Here is a 15662-nt window from a genome sequence, read left to right as displayed (position 1 = left end):
CCTGTTGATGGGAGGATTGCTGCTTATATACAGAACGATCATTCAGGAATAACACCTGACCCGCCTGCATACTAAAGAAGAGGAAACTTCACCCACGTCAAATCATCTGAAGGGCATACAGCGTGTTCCTCAAGCTTTTATTCTACCCTGTGTTATAAAGATGTAACTGAATGTTTCCTGTGCATATCTACCCTCCTTCTACTCTCATCAGCAGAGTAGAGCCTGGTCTTCTCACTAAGCTGGCAGTGCCATAAGGCTCTGTAAATATTTACAATGAGCAACAGGTGGAGACGAGTAGAAGCAAGCTGGAGTCCTACACACTTGTTCATGTTGAGGTTACAGACCCAGTCTGCAGTCCAAGGGTGCAATCTAAGCCGAACCCTATAGGGGCCTTCCTTATTACAATGCCTTTGTTTATCAGGGGAATGGGCTTCCTAAGTATAGGTGTTGGCTGGACTCACCAAATGTAAGGAATGTCTTTGTTCTTCCAACCTCCTCTCTGATGTACAAAGAGATACTGGACTGGCTCTATGTAGTGGGTTTCCTATTTGGCTTGTTTTACTGTGTTCCAATGAAGTACTTGCTATTAGAATACTATGCATGTAATATAGAATGTGTTCCTTTGAATGTGCGGTGTGGAGCCTTCTCCAGTTCGGGGTTCGATGAGCTGGGACAGTTGCTGATCGGACTACGAGTTGATGAGGCGCTCCTTATCATTGGTGAAGCTAATCTAATAAACTACTTACTTTTAAACTGGATGAAGTCTCACGAGTAATGAATAAGTGATACGAATAGATCTCGGAGTACATCGGAGATTGAATTTGTGCACCTGGGAGTGATTTTGAGACGCTGCCTTCGACGCTGTTCAAGACATCGCCTGGTTCCTGTGACACGCTGTGCTGCTCTCAGAGGTTACGGGGTTACGGTAGGACCAGACTTGGCGAATGACGGGTGAGCTTGTCTTGAGGCCCTTTTCTATTATCAGTAAATGATTTACTCGACAAGCTGACTTTGCATGTAACGGCGTATATGGGCCCGAAGTCTTTGCAATCAGAGACTTTTGTTTTGACTAATTTACCTGGCTTGTTTTGGCTCGCGCTACAACCGCGGCGGCTCGTGTGTTTCCAGGATAACGCTCACGCTTTGCTTGCACGCTTTGCACTTTTAAACGTGCGTTCACGATCACGCGCAGAACGGAGGCTATGTTGTTTCCAAGACAACATTTGGTACCTTAATCCTTTTAGAGCAGACGCATGATCGCGCGTAGAACATACCTGTTTCCAAGGGAATAGCAAACAAGATATTCAAAACGCCACCATCTGAGTGGGAGAAATATAATTTTTACGTCAGGATTTAGTTCTCCAGTGATTTTCCAACAAGGATTGTTGTGATCAGAATTTACTTCACGGTGACACGCACACCTTAAATTTAAGAGGTTTCGTTTTAAATAAGCGTGTCTCGGTGATACTCTTCCTTTCAAACATCTGTAGGATCATCGAAATTTGAGTGTTTCGGTGATACACTCAGCACTTCAAGCATCTCCAGGAGCACTTTAAAATATGTCTTCAGCTCGAGAAATCACCCAACCTCCTCCATTCTTAGATAAACCTGGTAAACCAGTTAGGTTATGGACAGAGTGGTTAGGGTTAGTTCAGAATTACCTAGTGGCTATTGATGCTTCTGAATATTCTCCTCCTCGAAAATTCGCTTTACTGTTTGGCAGTCTGGGTCTAGCGGCTCAACGCATTTTCAATAGCTTAACGTAGATTCCTCCTCCTTCTGGTCAATCAGGAGACAGACAATGGGATGTTTATTTAGAAGAGATTGCCTGGCTTAAAAAACAATTTGAGAAATCCCCGAATATTAGTCTAGAAAGGCATAATTTTTACAAGCGAAAACAGAAGGAGGATGAAAAGGTCGAGGAATACATTTCCGCCTTGAGAATTCTAGCAATTTCATGTGATTTCGGACCTCTGCAGGATAATTACATCAGAGACCAATTTGTTTTTAATTATTCTTTCCCTAAAATTAAAGAAAGAATACTTAGTTGTTAAAATCCTCCACTCTCAGAGGTAATAGACTTGGTGTTAAGCATTGAAAGATCTATAATTTCAACTAAAGCGATGCTGCCGGAATCAATTCCAAAAGTAAACATGATTTCGGAAGAGTATAATGAGGATGGTTTATATGTGGTAGGTTCAAAAGGTAAAGCCACCAAACCTGTACAATCTAAAGTTCAAAATTACTGCTACAGATGCAGTTCTAAATTTCACATCGGCAATTGTAAAGGCTGTCCAGCTTTGAGTAAACGCTGCTCTATTTGTAAAAAGGTTGGCTATTTTCAAAAAGTCTGTAGAAACCAAAAGAAACCTGTGAAGATAAGCAGCGTTGATATAGAAATGTGCTCAGAGTCCCTTGACAATCTTTTAGTGACTCTAGATTTTGAGGATGGGCCTGCAAAATTAAGGGTCCTTTGTGTGAGGCTACTATCAATGGAATAGAACTGGATGTCATGGCAGACTCTGGTTCATCCATCACAATTCTTCGAGACTCTACTTTTTATGAAAAATGGTGCAGAGATGTTAGTTTGTTGGAAGTAGACGTGAATCCCAAATCCTTCGGCGAAGAAGATATCGATATGATGGGATTTTTCATGGGCAACTTACAGGTGTTGAACAAAACAATACGTACTAACATTTATGTGGCAATTAAGGGGAAAAACATTGTGGGGTGGAAAGACTTAGCAAAAATGGGACTGTATTTAGTACCAGGGGATGAAAATCCCATAAGAGCAAGGCAATTGTCTATATGCAACGTGAATAAAATCGAAAATTGATCACATGGATCAAATGAATGAATTTAAAAATGTATTTAATGACAAAGTAGGCTTAGTGAAAGGTGTAGAACATAATATTAGGTTATTACCTGGTGCATCTTCTGTGGCACATAAGGTCCGTCCCGTGCCTTTAAGTGTGAGAAGTGAGTTAAAACAAATGCTGGAAGACTTGTGTTCCCAAGGTATAATACAACCCACAGAGTCATCCCAATGGGTCGCCCCCATCGTCGTAGCTCGTAAGAAGACCGGCGAGATTAGGTTATGTGCTGACCTCAGGGGTCTAAATAAAAACATCAAAGTGGACTGTCACCCCCTACCCAGAATCCACGAACTTTTGGCGAATTTGGGGGGGGCCAAATGGTTCTCGTTATTTGATTTAAAGTCCGCCTATCACCAGGTTCCTTTGTCTAAAGAATACCAAGAGCTGACAACCTCTGTTACACCGTTTGGGGCTTACAAGTTCCCGAGGCTCCCTTTTGGTCTAGCATCGGCGGCCTAGCGTCTTTCAGAGACTTATGGATACTATGTTTAAGAAGCTGAAAATGTGCAGACGTACTTAGATGATATTTTAATATTTGCTGATAGTTTAGAAGAACATAATATGTTAGTAAAAAAGGTTCTGTCTATTTTAGGAGAACGTGGCATTACGGTCAGAGAAGACAAGTGCAAATTTGAAGTGAACGAATTAGAGTACTTAGGCCACGCAATATCGGAATCTGGAATTAAACCAACATTTTCAGTGGTCAGAGCTTTGAAAGAAGCAAGTGCACCTTGTGATAAGGATTCTTTGCGCTCGTTTTTGTGGCTAGCAGAGTATTACGCAAGGTTTGTGGTCAATTATGCTCAAATCGTAGAACCACTTCGAGCTTTACTAAAAAAGGGTCAGAAATTTGTGTGGTCCAGAGAGTTGGATGCAACATTTGCAAAGGTGAAAGAGTTGATTGTTTCAGCTCAAACCTTTCACACTTTCCGAGATGACTGTATTTCAGTCATTTCTGTGGATGCAAGCATGAATGGTTTAGGGGCTGTTTTAAGTCAAGAAGTTAATGGCAAGGAGCAAACAGTAGCTTCTTCTTCAAGATCACTTAAACAGTTTGAGCGTCACTATAGCACTATCGTACGAGAGTCTTTGGCCTGCGTTTGGGCTGCACAAAAATGTTAAATGTATATTTGGGGACGGAAATTTGTAATTTTTTAGGACCACAAGCCTCTTACTTTTATATTTAGCAACGTGGCAGGTAATAATAAAATGTCAACAAGGTAAACCAGACTAGTGTCTAAACTCCAAGAGTATAACTTTGAGATGAAGCATATCTCCGGAGGAAGAATTTTTCTGGCGGATTGTCTATCAAGGATGTTAATGGAAAAAGATGACGAGGATGATTTGATAGAAGAGGATGTTCAATGTGTGGCGGTGGTAGATGCTATTAATGAATGGAGCTTGACAATTTCGGAGAATGAATGGAAAGAGGCTAGTTTAAAAGATACAGTACTATCTAAATTAATGGAATTTTCAACTAAAATCTGGCCTGATATAAGGAATTTGACTGGAGAATTGAGAAACTTTGCACAAGTCGCAGATGAACTTTCTGTTAAGGATCACATCCTTTTGAGAGATGATAAATTTGTACCTCCAACAGAGCTGAGAAATACTATTGTAAAAATGGCACATAAAGGACATTTGGGGGTTACCAAGACTTGTATGAGACACAAACTGCATTGTTGGTGGCCCGGCATAGATGCTCAGGTCAGGGCAGTGGAGAATAATTGTGAGGAGTGTTTACTGTCAGATAAACACTGGAAACCATCATCTACTACATCCCACTCAATTTCCCGGTGCAGCATGGGAAAAAGTGGGGTTGGATTTTTCAGGTCCTTATAATATTCTACCAAATGGAATGAGGTACCTCATTTTAACAATAGATTATTATTCAAAATGGATGTACTATAAATTTGTTGATTCACCGGATTCAGACAATACCATCTCATTTCTGAAAATGGTATTTTCGTTAAAAGGGCCCCTCATGTTCTTGTCACTGACAACGGGGCGCATTTTGTGTCAAAGAAAATACGAACGTTTTTAGATCTGCAAGACATTAAGCATTTTAAAGTAGCACTGTACTCACCTTCTTCTAATCGGCTAGTGGAACGTGGTAACAAAATTATGAAGGAAGGGATCCAAACTGCTATTGCATCAGGTCTAGATGTAGGAAAATTTCAGGAGGAGAAAGTATGGAGCCATAATACATCTCCCCATTGTACCACTGAGGTCAACCCTTTCAAACTTCTAAGAGGTAGAAAAGCACACTGTACTTTATTTCCCTCTTGATTAGGCAAGAAAAGTACACATTTTGTAAAAGATGGGTCTGAAATGGAAACGTTGGTAAACAAAGTTAAAGAAAAACAGGATCGTATGAAGGTAAACTTTGATAAAAACAATTATTCAGGAAACTCGGAAATTGCAGTTGGTGATTGGGTAATGATTAAAAAACCATTTAAGGTTTCAAAAGGGAGTATGTTCAAACCCAGTTCAGGTTAGCAAAGTCAGCAAAGGAGCTACTTTACTGAATGAGTCCCAAGAGCAAGCCAAGTTGGTTAGTAGCAGGAAACACAAATTGGATACTGAAAGTTGTGGGTGGACACATTGGTTACATTCGGATGTGAAAACTGTTCCTATTTCCAGAAATGAACATTTTGGTCCTGTTAGTGGATCGGCCGCTCCTTCATTTAGTCATAGCGGCAGGTTGAGGAGAGCTCTTGCTAGGTACCATGAATTTATTGCGTATTGAATTGTTTTATGATAAAGGGGGAGTTGATGTAGTGGGTTTCCTATTTGGTTTGTTTTACTGTGTTCCTATGTAGTACTTGCTATTAGAAATCTATGTATGTAATATAGAATGTGTTCCTTCGAATGTGTGGTGTGGAGCCTTCTCCGGTTCGGGGTTTGATGATCTGAGACAGTTGCTGATCGGACTACGAGCTGAGGAGGCACTCCTTATCGTGGGTGAAGCTAATCTAATAAACGACTTACTTTTTTAAAATGGATGAAGTCTCACGAGTAATGACTAAGTGAATTACACTCTAAAAGAAGAAAATGACTCCTAATAGCCACAAGAGTGTTCACAGAAGACATCTACGTGATTGAAATCCTACCATTAGCCCTCAATCAGAGAGAATTCTGGTCAAGGTGGATGCAGTGTTGAAAATATGTTGTGTCTCTGGACACCCATTTATCGCATGGGACCTTTGCATGGACTGCAATAACACGTCACTTGTGTATGCACATATAGTGGTGCCTGTGAGCTCCTTCAAGTGTTTTCATGTTTCTCTATAATTGTATATTTTCTTGTAGGTCCACAGGATCATGGCTGGTGCTCAGGATACACGTGTCGGGAGAGAGTTTCTTTGTTTCACAGCATTGTAGCAAGCGACAAACACTTTGATATCTTTTTCACAAGCACCAGTCCTCAGAAACTCCGATTAATGCTCCTGAACGTCGATGACACAAAAGTAAGGCTTTTCCTACCTATGTATTTCTAGCTTTCATGATAGCATTGTACATCGAAAATGATTTGCCAGTCAATAGATGCAGTCAATCCATTTATGTTGCTGGAGCATTCCTTAAAAGCTATGATATGGAACTCACTACTGTAAACAAATAAAGAAAGCTTTATTATGAGCATACTACACTTTTATAGTTTACTGATAAGTTCTTAACGACGCGGTCTCCTACACCTCATTTAGATTTCATTTGAACCTACAAGAATATATGGCAACTCCCTCTTCATATTCAGCGGTTGCAGTAAAGGCACATATATCTTTGCATGTGAGCAGTACTGATCACTGTGTGAAATGGTTGAATTCATAAAACCAGACTGATAAATAACGTAAGCTTAAATGCTAATTTATTCCGAACACCTCATCCATTGACAGCCAACAGCAACTGTCTTGCAACCCTGAGACGCGGCTACTGACATGGAATGCATTACATCATTACACTATACATTCTTCTCTAAAGCATGTGATTCCACAGAGGAACTATCATGCTTAAGACATCACACACTGCTTTTTTTCTATTCAGTGAGGTATCTTATTTATGCGACTGATGGAGGATACAATTGACATTTAAACCTTTCAGAGACTGTTTATTGTATATCAGAAAAAGCATGTGTGAGGAAATATATAGTTGTAGGGTCTGACTGAAGATTTTATTAGCTATCTTCTAGGCGCTGATGTCACCACATCACACAGCAAACACGAAAAAAATACTACATGAAACAAAATATATAGAAAGCGACTTTGGGGCATTTCTTCTAAGCCATTGACTCCTGGATTCATTGTGCGGATGCATCAAGCAGGTGAAAGTAACATTTCAAAGTCACAGTTTGAAACAAAAAAAACTTGAGGCACGCACTTCATAAGTAAAGTCTATCTTAAAGTTGTTTTTTTGTGTGCCTAAAATAAGGTTTCCTACGGTATGCTCAGCAAGCCTTTCATGTTAGAAAATATTCAGATGGGAACACATTCTCAGAAACATACAAAAGGACATTTTTGTTTCTAGATAAAATATTGATGGGACTGTTGTACTCGGAGCTTCCCTGAGAAATCCCAGGACAAACCATCATCATGGGAACTAATATAAGCAAGGCAAATGGGCCCTCACCCCCTGCTTTGGTAGTGAGTTTAGTGTCCTCCTGAGACTGGGTACTCGCCAATGTGTCCTATGCTGGTCACAACATGAAAGGGCTCAGCATTCCAGGGAGCATCAGATTTTCATTTTCTAGATTGAAGAACAAGCAATCGATCTTCTCTAGTGAAAATAACATCCTTTGCATGTCAGCACTTATCTGCATTTATCCAAGTCTTTTACACTGATTTCTTCCTCAGTACTTAATCTTCTGCTGGTCCATTGAGGTAACTCGGTCATCATGGCTCACAAAAACATCAAAGTTGCAGGGCTTTCACCTGTGGTCGAATGAGGGGTCGAACGGTAAGCTAGAAGAGTAGGTCTCAAGACAGTTTTAAGGTTGAGCTTTTCCAGTATAGCACGCTGAACAGCTTTCTTAAGAGTACTCATGAAATGTTCAGTAAGCTGGTGTGCTAGACTTCACAATGAAATCTATGTATGATTCAGCCGTCTTGGAAGGGGTGTCAGGGCACTGCAGAGGCACACTTGAGAAGTAGTCAGCAAGGTTTTGATCTTTCCCTTGGACAGTGCACGACGGTGTAGCTGTGTTCTTGTAATCGTAGACCCAAACATTCAAAGCCTTTGGATTGTCTAAGATGGCCAACAATGCTTGATGATCTGTCACATTGCATGGGCTTCCCATGCAAGAATACGTGGAAATGCTCACAAGCCCACACAGCTGCTAAGCCTTCTGTCTCCAGTTGTGGATAAGCACGTTCAGTCTGGGACAAACTTCTGCTTGTATATGCAATATGTCTTCGAGCATTTGGGTGTCTGCTGTGCTGTGCAAGGATTGTGCTTAACCCAATGGGGCTAGCATCAACAACCTTGGTACGAAGCTTTGGATTAAAGTATGCCATTTCAGTAGCATTCTCTATTACTTGTTTGATGTTCTTGAAGCTTTGCGTGCATTCATGTGACCAATGAAATTAAACATTCTTTTTCTTGAAGTCTCTTAACGGAACACTTACAGTGGAAACGTTTCATATGTATCAGTAGCTGGCCATGCCAAGGAATGAACGTAACATGAAAACATTTTATAAGGGAATGGCAGTTGACAACACTTGCATTTTAGTTGGATCGAGTGCCATCCCCATCAGAAACGATATGGCAAAAGAATTTTGACTTTTTTCTTATGGAACTCACATTTCTCAGCCTTCAGAGTTAAACCGGCATGAGTGAGCAAATTACACACTTGCGTGAGAGCTTTATCATGTTCCTTCTGTGTAGCTCAGAAAGCTAATATGTCATCATACATAATTGAGAGCATTCATGACAGACTGTATGATACGTTGAATGACATCTCAAAAAAGCTATGCAGCGGATGACACACCAAAACTGTCTTTTTTAACAGATAAGACCAATATGTGTACAAAATGTTATATTATACCTGCAATTCTCCTTAAATTCCAACTGATGACAACCTTTATTCAAATCAAGGCGAGAGAATATCTGTGCATCATTCAATTGTGTTATCATGTCAGCAATGTGCTAACCTGGATATCGTTCTCTTTCAGTCTGAAGGTACCCGTCAATCACTCTGAGGTGTATAGCTTCCTCATCATTAAATTAATTGAACTTCCAGTGTTTGATGAGCTTATCTAGTCTCTCAACAAATTAGTTGATGGTTTCACCAACTTTCTGTCATTCTTGACTGAAAATGTATCTTTTGTAATCTACATTTGGCATTGGATTGAACTTGAAATTACGATTCATATATTACCATGACTAGAGAATCTGGATTTTATTAAAGACACGGAGGCTGACATTATGCATTATCTTTTTAATGCAGTCCAAGCAGCCTCACACATAACAATATTAAAAAGTTCCAGAACAGAACATTTGGCATTGGATTGAACTTGAAATTACGATTCATATATTACCATGACTAGAGAATCTGGATTTTATTAAAGACACGGAGGCTGACATTATGCATTATCTTTTTAATGCAGTCCAAGCAGCCGCACACATAACAATATTAACAAGTTCCAGAACAGAACATTAGCAACACATAAAAGGCATGAGCCATCAACAATCTGCCTCTTTTAAATGTGGAGAAGAATAAGTCCATGAAACTTGAAACTTCAAAACTTCTAAATGATCCTCTGATGAACAAAATGAAGGAGAAGGAAGAACGAGGGTAAATCCATAGGCCAGATGACTCGCAGTTAAGAAGGGTTATCTGAAAAGAGAGAGAAGTAAATACCTCCTGAACGTAACAAATAGTATACAACTTAACAAGCAAATAGAAGAAGTAAGAGATATTACAAGTACTGTTAATAAAAAAGAACTTTAATTCACTGTAAGACCACCAAGGGGTGGGATGGGTGGGATAATGTCAGCCTCCGTGTCTTTAATGAAATCCAAATTCTCTAGTCATGGTAATATGGGAATCGCAATTTCATTACAAGAACGGAGGCTACATTATGCATGTTGGTAGCTTTGTAAAACTACATCAGACATATGTTCAATAGTGACGTGCAAAGGTGCTAGCGTTCGACCAGTCAGCCGCTTTGAGAAAGTCATCTAACTTACCTCCAGACCAGAGAGATTTACTGGCCATAGCACTTCTAAGGGAGTGAACTTGACATTTCTTTAAATCAATACCTGCTAAATTCAGAAAGGTTTTAACCCATCTAGCAATAGAGGTTGAGGTTATACTTTTATGGGGTTTAAAAAAGGATGTAAGTAATTGGTTCACACCCTGGGGAAGAAGAGCAAACATTCTGCGATCATACTCTCTCTTGCAGTTCACAACGCAAAGTTTGGGGCATAAATCAAAACTTGGAGAAAAAATTGAATCAGACATAGTCTTAGTTCTTCTATAAATCTCGAATTTGACACCAAACATGTTATAGGATTTATGTGTAATCTCCAGTGCTTTGACATCGGAGACCCTTCTGCGTGAAATTAGTCATAGGAGAGTAGCAAGCCTAATGGAAAGGATTTTCCTATTCAGGAGAGTATTATCAGGCCAGTTATTGAATAGATCAAGGATTAACTTGACGTCCCAGAGACTTTCATATTTAGGTTTAGGAGGCCTTCTTAACCTAATGCTTTTCATCACTCTGCAAATAATTAAATTTTTACCTACCGTTTTAACGTTGACAATGACATGGCCAGCAGAGATAGCCGATCTATAGCAGTTGATAGTTCTATAGCTGAGACCTCTTTCAAATTGTTCAACAAGGAAGTTAACTATGTCAACAATAGGGGCCTCCAAGGAATCCCAGTTCCTTTCCAGGCACCAACGTACCCAGATTCTCCATATGTTGTTATATGTGAAGTCAGTGCCTGGGGCCCAAGACTCTCCGAGGAGAGTTGCAGCTGTTGCAGAAAGCCCTGAGATTTAACAAGGGGTGGTTGCAAGCTAGTTCTAGAGTGGTGGGGAACCAGGCCTGAGATGCCCAAAAGGGAGCTATTAGGACAAGTACGCACTGGTCCTGTCTCACTTTCTGAAGAACTCTCTGAATCATGGCAAAGGGGGGGAAGGCGTACGCTTTGGCTCCTTTCCAAGACTGTAGGAAGGTGTTGACTGCCAGAGCACCCAGGTCGGGCATCCAGCTGAAGTAATTCTCCAATTGAAAAGTTAGTCTGCTCGCAAATAAGTCTATCTCTAGGGGACCCCAGATCTTGTTCAGGGTACTGAACATGGAAATATTGAGTTTCCAATCGCTGTAATCTAACAGGAATCTTGAGTTCCAGTCTGCAGAGATGTTCGATTTCCCCGGGAGGTATTCCGCTTTGAGAGCGATTTTGTATTCCTGATAGAACATGCATAGTTTCTTTGCTAAATATGTGAGATCCGCAGATTTGGTGCCTCCCAGACGATTTATATAGGCTACGATGGACATGTTGTCCATCTTTAGAATGACTGACCTTCCCTGGAGAGAGTGTTTTAAGCTCATCAAGGCGTAAAGGCCAGCTGTTAGTTCTAAATAATTTATGTTGTGAGAGGATTCCTCTTGCGACCAGATACCACCAGTGTTCTGATTGAGAAGGCAAGCTCCCCAGCCATGAAGGCTCGCATCTGATTCTAAAACAAACTCTGGTTTTGACCCAAAAATCGCTTTTCCGTTCCACGCGTCAAGGTTCTCAAGCAACCAGGTTAGTTCTGATTGTGCTTCCTGATCCAGGTAAAGATGGCTTGGATGAATGAGGAGAGGAGACCCAGTAGTCTGGCTAGCTCCCTTAGAGATAAATCTTGTTGTTTCAGGACGTGTCTTATTTCCTTCCTGACTTTGGTAATTTTTTGAAGGGAGTAAAAGGAGACATCTTAATGTGTCTACTGTAAAACCTAGGAACTCCAGAGTTCTGGAAGGGGTCAAAGTAGCTTTTTCTTTGTTTATGATGAATCCTAAGCTTTCTAGGAGATCCATCACAGTCTTCAGATCTTTCACTATTTGTGAAAGGTCTTGCGACATTATAAGAATATCGTCTAAGTATATGATTAGATGAAGGCCTCTTACATTTAGGGATGAAGCGACAGTTCTCATGACCTTGGTGAAGCACCAAGGGGCAGAAGAGAGTCCAAAGGGGAGTGCCCGAAATTGGTATAGATGATTTTTCCACATAAATTGAAGAAAGGGTTGGTGGGATTCGGCCATAGGAATGGTGAAGTAATCATCCTGTAGGTCCAGTTTGACTAGCCAGTCTCCCTCTAATAGTAAATCCCTCAGGAGGTGGATGCCCTCCATCTTAAAGTGCCTGTAGACCAAATATTTGTTTAGTTCTCCTAAGTTTATGACGGGTCTCCAACCCTTGCCCTTTTTTTTTTTACAAGAAAGAGTGTGCCTATAAATCTTAACGCTTCAAAGGGGACCTCTGTTATAGCTCCTTCCTGAAGCATAGAGGAGATCTCCTCCTCTACTATTTTTTGTTGATCTAGAGAGAGAGGCATATCTCTCGGGAAAGAAGTTTGTGAAGGTGTATGAGTAAAGTCTTTTTTCTTTTTTTTTTCAAAAACCTTTATTGGCCAAAAGTAAACATACAGGTCATAGCGTCATAAAGTCACATAGCCACGTAGGTGCGAGCTGTGGCGTACTTGCCCATGTGCTGCACTTCCCTGTCTGCCTCGCTGTTGTATTCTGAGACCAGTGTCTGAATCTGGGCCGCCACTTCGGGGTCCATGGACCCTCCATGGCGCTCCTCTAACTGCGCTATTTGCGTCTCCAGGGCCCCCAGGCGCCGCCGTATAGATTTAAGAACACCGGAGTGCTTGGCCATGGCCACGCCGCGAATATAGGCCTTGAACGAGTCCCAGACCGTTTGGAAGCTCTGCACGGACCCCAGATTAGTCACGAAGAAAGCGTCTATCTCGTCCGCCAATTCCCCCCGATATGCCTCGTCCAACTGGGAGTAGGGCGGCATCCAACACATGAACGGCGGGATTCGTTTGACCGGGGCAGCCAGTACCATGAGAAGGGGGGAGTGGTCCGATAGAGTACGAGGTAAGACCTCGCATCCCTTGACGACCGCCAAGAGCGTCCGGGATGCCAGCCAATAGTCAATTCTGGTATGCACATCGTGATACGCAGAGTAATGCGTATATCCCGCCCTTCCAGGGCTTCTATGTCGCCAGATATCAACCATGTCAAGTTTGGTCAATTCCGCCTGCATGTACACGGCGGCCGCCACTGGACGTCGGGCCCGCCCCGAGGAGCGATCCAAGGTCGGGTTAAATGCGAAATTAAAGTCGCCACCCCACACCATGCGGGCCTGCGCGTAATGCATGCACTGTGCGGCAAGCGCGGCGTAGAACTCTGGGGTATCGTAGTTGGGGCCATAAACATTGACCACAATGAGGTCGTGACCTTTGCCGGCACACCGAGCGATCAAGTAGCGGCCGTCCGGGTCGGCGACTAGCTTCTGTAACGTCAATTTAGATCGTGGGTTTACCCATGTGACCACCCCTCTAGAGTGCGAGGTAAAGCCTGCAGCCAAGCTGTTTCCCGCCAGCCCTTTGTGGGATAACAGTTTACTGGTGAGTGGGAGGTGAGACTCCTGCATGAGCGCCAAGTCGATGTGGTGCCTATTGAAATAATTCAATACCTTCCGCAATTTGCGAAAGTCATTCAATCCTCTCACATTCCATGTAAGCGCTCTAAGGGTTACCTCGCCACTGTCACCGTACATCTCTCCACGCTCGGGTATCACTGCATTCACACATCATAGTTTCCGCAGGGGGAGACCCAGCGGGGGACCCCACCCACCAGACATCGCCCGACCTCACACTTCGGACGCGCAAGAACAAAGCAGAAGACTCTTTTCTCAACATATTGTGCGTTTCCCAGTCCCCAACACCAAAACAACTCCCTAACTGCCCAACCCCCCTCCCACAGCCGACCGCCCCCAACCTGGCCAGACAGGACCCCGTCCCAACCCCCCTCCCCTGTTCACAACAAACATACAATATCTTCCCCGAACCTGCCCCCAAGGGGCTACCTGTGCTAAACAGCGCTGGGGCAGCGGCCACCGGGGATCGAGCGTCCCAACCGTTCGGGACACCTCTCACTTGCCAGCACAGCTCGAGCTGGTGTTGTCCCTCGTACAGTAGTTCCAGGGGACTCCTCCGCAATCCTCTCAGGGGCATAGTGCTCCTTCTAGCAAGACAAACTAGGCCAGCCCAAGGAGCCCTTGAATGGACATCTATTTCAACGTCCGGCAAGTTCGAAAACAGACTATCGCAGCATAGGGATGGGATCGCCCCCATGGGGACCCCTTAACTATTAAGCCCCTGAGGGCAGCGCTGACGGCAGCCGGCAATTGCTAATCCACCCCCTCCCCCCAAGCCCCCCCAAGTCCAGTGTCATAATATTAGGCACCCTCCACAAGTCAGAAAGATCTCACCCAGCAGCGGCCGCGGCGTCCTCAAGGGCAGTCACCACCTCCACCACCATCACTCAGGTCCATGAGACGAGCCACTCTCAGGGCCCCAAATGCCCCCGGGTAGAGACCGCAGGCCTGCGCCGGGCGGCAGCTCACAGGAGAAGGCTGGCATGTGTCGTCTAGTCCTGCTCCTCCAGACCGGGGGCCTCAGTGCAATTGTCCGCGCTGTCCCGCGGGCCACTCCGTTGACCCCTGGACCATTCCTTCAAGGATCATTGCAGTTCTCTCGGGTCCGTGAAGAAGTGCGAATGGCCCTGCCTGTTGATCCGTAGCCGCGTCGGATACAGCATAGCGTAGTCCAGCCCCAGTTTGCGTAGTTGTTTCTTATAAGGGGCGAACTGCCTCCATTCCTCCTGTACCCTCGCCGTGAAGTCCGGGTAGATAGAGATATCCATGCCTTCGAATTGCAACTTCCCTTTTTCTCTCGCTACCCGCAGGGCGGTGTCTCTGTCCCTGTAGTTCAGCAGCTTTGCTATGATGGGTCTCGCGGGGGCGCCCGGCCTGGGGCGAGGTCCCAGCGAACGATGGGCCCTCTCCACGACGAACATGGGCGAGAACACGTCCTCTCCCAGCAGGGTGCGGAGCAGCTTTTCCACGAAGGGCTCCATCCGCCCCGTGTGTGTCGACTCAGCCACTCCCGTGATGCGGACGTTAGACCTCCTCGAGCGGGCCTCCAAGTCCTCCGACTTGTCCTGGATGACCTGGAGCAGTTTACGGAATTGTTTGCGGTCTGAGTCCCATTCCGTCTGCGCCTCCTCCACCTGCGTTATTCTTTTCTCGGACTCGTCCAGTCGCTCCGAGTTCTTGTCCACCCGCTCCGACATGCGGTCCATGCGATAGGAGAGCGCGTCAATCTTGGTGCCTATCTCTGCCAGGCTGCCCTGCAACCCCTTTTCCATCGTCGCCAACATTTCTTTAATGTCTGCGCACATAGCGTTCTCCTGAGCAGCTCCACTGGGCGGCGTCGCATGAGCCGCGGCATCGGGCCCTTTCGTCCTGCGAGGGTCGAAGGACAACTTAGGCTGGGTCTTGTCGCCTTTGCCCATGTTGCTTCCGGGGGTCCGCACCCCCGAGGGTCCCACCGCTCCGCGGCCGATCCCGGTATCCGTCCGAGGGCCCTTATGCCGGGGGACCCCCACGAGGCCGGGAGGGGACACCGCCGCCCCCCACCGAGGTGCAGACCGGGGGGCCTTCCGATGCGGCCGGACTGCCAGAGGACCAGGGCTCCCGATTCCAAGACACGTGTCCGCT

At 44.2% G+C, this 15662-nt stretch overlaps 1 protein-coding gene across 2 annotated transcripts in view; it reads left to right on the top strand.

Annotated features, from left to right (window-relative positions):
- Positions 1-15662, top strand: part of LOC146830894 (fibrocystin-L-like) — a 1907335-nt gene that overhangs the window by 1762607 nt on the left and 129066 nt on the right. For both annotated transcript variants that reach the window (XM_085605084.1, XM_085605082.1), the window contains exon 73: positions 6189-6346. In XM_085605084.1, the coding sequence (XP_085461210.1) occupies positions 6189-6346 (158 nt within the window). The remainder of the gene's footprint in view (positions 1-6188; positions 6347-15662) is intronic.

This window comes from Triturus cristatus, chromosome 5_1, assembly GCF_964204655.1.
Source record: "Triturus cristatus chromosome 5_1, aTriCri1.1, whole genome shotgun sequence".
NCBI classification, from domain to species: Eukaryota; Metazoa; Chordata; class Amphibia; order Caudata; family Salamandridae; genus Triturus; species Triturus cristatus.
The sequence above is the reverse complement of the archived record's forward strand: the minus strand, read 5'-3'. Positions and strand labels throughout refer to the sequence as shown.